Source organism: Conger conger, chromosome 18 (genome assembly GCF_963514075.1).
Source record: "Conger conger chromosome 18, fConCon1.1, whole genome shotgun sequence".
Taxonomy (NCBI): domain Eukaryota; kingdom Metazoa; phylum Chordata; class Actinopteri; order Anguilliformes; family Congridae; genus Conger; species Conger conger.
The window spans coordinates 6,295,001-6,301,658 of NC_083777.1; the positions used below are offsets into that span (position 1 = coordinate 6,295,001).

A 6,658-nucleotide genomic window follows, 5' to 3' on the forward strand; every position below is an offset into this window, starting at 1 on the left:
TTCCACAGCAGAGGAATTCAGCACCATGGACAGCGCCTGTACAACTTCAGCACCACTGCTCCGGCTCAAGCCAGGACAGCTACACAAGGGGCAATTACTGAACCCATCCATCCATTACCTAACCCGCTTATTCCTGCTCAGGGTCACGGCGGGGGTGCTGGAGCCGATCCCAGCATGCATCGGGAGAAAGGCAGGGCTACACCCTGGACAAGGTGCTAATCTGTCGCATCAAACAGCCAATCAGCTGAAAGCCAGAGGAACAGTTGAAAGCCCACTCAGATAACTGGCAAACTCACTGCACAGCAAATCCTGAAAGGCCTGTGGGCAAGCCAGGACTCCAGGAAACTTCTCATCTCACCTCCCTGCCTGTGGGTCAGCCCCAGTTATTTCCTTTTGTTATTGAATGAAAATTTAATTACAGACATTTTTCCCACTTGCCTCCATAAGGCTTGTATTGTCAGTTGCCAGATTTTGGTGAGCTAGCTGGTGTGAGATGTATTCTGTTTGCGGGTATAGTTCTCAGTATAATACCCTGCTCACGTAGTTGCTACTTACATTTTCTGTTCAATTTATGGCTATGACCAGTACTTCACAACAAGAAGCACATTGTGGAAGGTTTAAACAACAAAGTTCAGAGCAGTAAGGATTTAATTCAAAGCAGAGGTGCTTTGTCTGCTTTCCACGGTTCAGGGATTGCCATAAAGACAATGTACATCAGCACCTCCAATCAATGCAGGGACCGCAAGTCCTCCCCAGAAAACGCAGCTCAATATTTTATTAGCATTTTGAACTTATCTTTATAACAATTACTTGAGTCGCATGACCCACATAAATGTAACGACTTTATTTTGAATCGGCGTTCTTTATATTGAATAAGCTGTTTGGGAGTGGATCTTATTATTGATCTCACTTTTGAGGAGCCCAGTAGGTTGTGGAGAACTGTATGCACCCCTTGTAGCCGATTGTGTAACCTACATACATTTTATCTGGTAGTAGTCCTGTACTGAAATGAAAGAGACTTGCATCCCTCAAAAACTATTTTTGCTCAGGTATTACACCATTGTGATCTGCCACCACATTTGGTTACGTTGATCGGTTTTCGCCGAATTGGATGTGATTGTGGTTCTCGCTGCCGTATCTTATGGGCTACTTTAAAGGTTTTTAAATTACATTTAGCCCGATCAATTTTCATCGGGTAGTTCCTGAGGCTATGTATTTAAAGGCGATAGAAGTGACAGCCTACTTGTGAAATGTTGCCTATACCAAAACAGTAGCCTACAATACATAGGCTATATACGAGCGCTTCACTTTGGTAAAAAAGGTGCTCTACTGAGCTTTCCAAATGAAAAGCAACACGCATCTAAGTCCAATAAGTCACGTAAAGCCTATCGCCGGCTTCGCGGGACTACTTATTTTCCAATACAATGCTAAATTATGCCTACGTAACCCTAAACCACTGTGGTGTGGGCCTACATGCGTATTAACGCGCGAATGGTATAATTGACAGTATTTACCTATTAATGGATGAAACACTCGGGACAGTGTCATTGTCGCAGACGCCTTCTGTCAGGAGCCTGTCTCTTATCTCCCACGCAAACATGGTGGGATTCTGTCGCTTGTAGTCTGCGATTTTATCCACCACTTTTGGAGTCGCAACCTTTGGTTTGGATCCCCCAATAACTCCTGGCTTAATACTGCCGGTCTCGTAGTATCTGTGAAAACAAAATCAATGAACATAATCCGGAATTAAGTGCTAGGCTTTAGCCTACTATGGTACTGGCATTCTCATTTTAATGACACCAACCAAAGGGGCCGATTCAAGTAATTAAACTTCATAATATGTACACATTTTATTCGATATTCAATTTAGAGAAATTATTGATCCATTATTTCCAAAAATTTAAACAAATAATAAATATGAATGAAGGTGTGAATCTGAGGTGGAAAATCCAGGTTCAGAAAGCTGCTGGAAAGTCATCCCCATTGTTTTGCCCCAATCGCCTGATTTGGTGATTAGCACAATTCAGGAACAAGAAGGTAGTTTAAACTAATTGTTTCACGAGTGGAAAAACAAATGGCAGAACTTTTACTTTCTGACCCCTGGACTTTTCACAACTGGTGCGAAGTAATGTAATCGTCAAGTAAATTCATTTCCTCATTTTAAAGAAATATCGGACTTTGGATAAACGCGACCCATTTGTGGCTGTTTATTGTTCGACCATGCCAAGTTCCGGAAAACCCAGACATTTATCCAAAATACATTTATTTCTGTGGGCCGATTCGATTCAGGATTTTGTGCCAATCTCTGCTCTTAATTATTTCATTAGCTGAATCATACCATGATCTGACATTTGTATAAGTATCTACACGCCCAGACGGCATCCTGTAGATTTTACTGTACTCTTGCAGGCCTACAGGAGTGAACCATATCGGTCAGAAAACTACGACTAAAGTAATTGCGGTTGGAACAAAAAACAGCACGCAGTTAAGAAATATCCTAAAGTATCATTTATGAGGGAATCTAAACAGGCTTTTCATCAAAAAAATATTATGAAATAGTCATATAGGCCTATTCTTATTTACAACTGTCCTTTTTAAAGACAAAACGTCCTTCACTAGCCTATATTCCGTTGGGAGTATGTATATGTTGGGAGGAGTAACATGTTCAGTTGTAATAAAACGAACTTAATGGTTAAGGCATATGTTTACAAATGTCACCCCATTACTGCCAGAAACCGAATGAAATTGAGTGCACAAAATAATTCGCTTTACATTATTTTGTGTGATTCTTAAATTCTTACCTCCCGAGTATTTTGCTGACGCAGCCATGGCTGACCCTTAGCTGCCTCGAGATGTCACAGGGTCGAACTCCCTGGTGCGCGAGCTCCACAATCCTTTGCCTCACCACGTCAGGTAGGGGTCTGCCGTTCACAAACACCCCACCGAGCTGGTTCACACCCCCATGCCCTACATGGGAGACGACAAAATATAAAACAAAACCATAAAGTTGCATACATATAACGGATATGCAGCCTTTCACAACAACTAGCACTCATACGAACATGCAGACGGCTACAGTACAGATGTAATTACAATTACAATCCCATGCATACGTCCATAGGTCCAGACGCACACACAGACACTTCCGTGTGCTCATTCATGAAAGCACGGGCCTACAAATGTTGTAAGACTCACGGTGCTATTTCGAAAAAATGATAAATGTGGGGTCCTAAAGTCTGAGACCACTAGTGAAAAATACAAATTATATTATCAGCATAACAATTTCAGTGAAAAGTTGAATCATTGAAAAACATGAATTCCAGAATTTCTTAGTATTTGGTATGTCCCCATTTTGCTTTATTGGCAATGGGCACTCGAGCTAGCATGGATTCGTGCAAAACCTGATGATCCATGTTATCCCAGCATTATTTGACAATGTTCCAAAGAGCGTGTGTGCTGTTACTGAATGCTTGACTTTTGTCAGTCTTCAAGTGCCCCCATGAAGGCTTAATGGGGTTGAGGTCAGGTGATTGTGGACAGTGCAGCACTCCTTGCGCTTCTTTGGTCTTCGATTCGTTTTTCAAATCTTTAATTTGTTTTATTTATTTCAAAATTCTAAAACGTTCTATTTATTTCCAGGATCACATGCAATAAAATTCCGTATTTTAAATGTGGTCTCAGACTTTTGGACCCCATGATTTAAAATACGATTGTGGAAATAACATATAGCCTATTTAATGGAAATTTAAGTTTTGTCGAATTGTGTTTAATGACTTTTAACTGAAAGCCACAGTAGCAAAACAAATCATTGTATCAATTTCACTATTTGTCAATCCATGTCACGCGAATTATGTAAGATTATAGATTAATGAAGGCAGACATTTTATCAATTTTTACACATGTCCTTCTCATACGACAGTTCCAATGATACGATAAACACCTCATTAACTTGGACTATTTAATCCAATGAACGAACTCACTTTTCGATCGTATTTGGCGTATCGCAATCCTACCCCAAACTTAATGTCAAACTGAACAAAAGGGGATCGCAGACGCGTGCTACCGCTCTAATTTATCTCATTGAACTTCTCATTCATTTTCACAGTAACAGCCAAGTTTCATTTTATCTTTCTATAGGCCTAGACCTTCGTTCCAGTTTAACAAATGTCGCAGGTATTAAGTTACCGTTTAACTTTTTTAATTTTCCTTGCACAATTATTGTAAATAATTTAAAAGAGCTTTGATAACTCGTATTACAAGTTTATAAAAGGGCACTGCAAATGATTAGTTATTAAATATTTAGATTCAATGTGCATCTTCATGAAAAGGTTAATGTCAAGTATATAGCCTTGTGAGTCATTAGGCTAATGATTATTTTAATAACTATGCTAATAATTGTGCCATCGGAATTATTGTATATCATTCCACCATATAGACAACAATAGCTGTGCCCCTGTAACTATTGACTTCTAGGAGGCTTTTTCTTCCAAGTGTAAGAGATGGATATGCATAGTACATCTTAAAGGTATGCTAGTTCTTAGCATGCAGCGTTTACATTCTAATTTTCTATTTTCCATTAACGGCCACCCAACCATCAGCAATTCCCCTCTCCGTGTCTTTATTCGTCAGAAGATTTCGACTTTTAATAATGCGTGTCCTGTCACATGTCTGGCTACGATAAAGCCTGCCTATAACAAATTATGAATATCCGCGCGCTTTAGAATGACCACATAGCCTACTGGCGAGACAAGCAATGCTTGAGTAGGAATTAAACATTATTATTTAACTGACATCTTCAACAACCTGTCATTCATTAGCAGCAAACATATATCACATCTACTTTTCATATCCACTCATAACAATCTAATATACAAATATATATGCTGGAGTTGAGATTAAACTGATTGTGTACTTACGATGCGCAGCCGAAAATGAGTCTACTTTGCAATGAATGTCCATTGGAAAAAAAAGAGAAAAGAGAAAACAAAGAAGTAGGCTAATCGAATGAAATGTAAATAAACCAAAATTAATGCGTGGCTTAAAAAATATGGTTGGCTTCGCAAACCAGTTGATCGGAAAGCAACTTATTAAAAAGACAATGTTGTTCTCCTGTTTTATATGTCCGTAAAAGGAAGGCAGGCTTGACGGTAACGAACATGACTTCTGAAATGTGTAGGTACTGCAACGTCATTTGCAAAGCCAACGTGGATGACTATAGCAGCAAGACACGAAGAGAAGACGACCGTGTGCACCCAACGGGTGTTCTTCTTTCCATTACTGGACCGAAGTTAAAAATCCCCAATGACTCTTCTGAGCTGGTGGGTATCGGGTGAGATCCCAGATGTACACAAATATGACGGGGGAAACAGGACACACCGAGTCTCACCGACCCCTCTTCTTCAAGAACTAGACACGTGCTTGAGGAGTTGAACAGAAATGCCTCGCACACTGATCGTTGACTTGTCTGACAATGGTAATCGATTCCAACACTTTGTGATTCGCCAACGCACAAGACCTGAGCACAAATGAGAGGTCTCCTCATCTGTCACTAAAACTGGGGGGGGGGGGGGGGGGCGTGTGTAGAGTTTTGGGAAATAAGTAGAGAGGCTAGGCTATATGTATTAGAGTCGAACGTAAGACGACACCCACAGTGGTTTAATTTATTCTTGTTTGTACATATATGTTATTATAATGCGGAGATAGAAAGCTGGCGTGCAAGTATTCTTATATACTGTTGTAGATTCCCCGGTAGATGGCGTTCTTTTCCATTTCATTTTGTACTTTCAGTCAGAAACATTATTTGAGTGGTGCTAAGACTGTGGGCATTAGTAGGGGCCAATGATTATAACATTAGCAAACAGACACCGGGAAAAGATCATATATTGCACATCCAAACTGAAAAAAACTAAACAGATAATCAACGAAATCCTTTTCTTATTGTTCCACTTTGTTGATTAAATCATGAAGAAATGACCGCAATGACAAATGCGTCTTTCAAAAATGGAAACAGAACATAAACTCAAGTTACCACCAAGACCTATGTCTTCTAGTACTTATATGATTAAATACATTTAAATAAGCCTATATTTATATGTATATAGTAAGCCTCCTTAAGCAGACCATTCAGTATTTTCTATGTTTTTTTATATGTCATATGTCAGGCTTCCAATAACCTATTACTTTTATTATTATTATTATTATTATTATTATTATTATTATTATTAGTAGTAGTAGTAGTAGTATTATGCCAACATGCCGTTGGTTTAGCAGTTCATATATAGGCAATGTTACCATTTTGCTGACTTCTCACATTTGGTTTTCGTTTGAATTTATATCCCGTAGTACAGGCTACAGTTTGGTACTGTCCAGTCCGATTTCCATAGCGTCACGCGTCCAATTAGACAGCACAGATAACGTACTTTGCGTTTGTTTTTTTATTTTTTTTATTTTTTTATTTCAGAAGGGATACGCGTCCTGTGATTTGCCTTCTGGTCAGGCTAGGGGTGGTTTTTGTTACCGTTTTGGGGGGCAGCGTCTGGTACAATATGTAGCACCATAGGCTGTAATTTCACACACCACTACACATTTCCCTCTCACACCCCCTGAATCCAACCCTCTTCCCTTCTGCATCGGTAACGGAGATTCCCCAAAGTAAAAG

At 39.6% G+C, this 6,658-nt stretch overlaps 1 protein-coding gene across 1 annotated transcript in view; it reads right to left on the bottom strand.

Moving 5' to 3' along the window:
• LOC133118202 (paired box protein Pax-2a-like) overlaps positions 1-4,959 on the bottom strand; it is an 18,127-nt gene extending 13,168 nt beyond the window's left edge. The window contains exons 1-3 of the mRNA XM_061228010.1: positions 4,917-4,959; positions 2,802-2,967; positions 1,515-1,712 (exon numbers count right to left, since the gene is read on the bottom strand). Coding sequence (XP_061083994.1) covers positions 1,515-1,712; positions 2,802-2,967; positions 4,917-4,959 — 407 coding nt within the window. The remainder of the gene's footprint in view (positions 1-1,514; positions 1,713-2,801; positions 2,968-4,916) is intronic.
• Between the last annotated feature and the right edge of the window lie 1,699 nt (positions 4,960-6,658).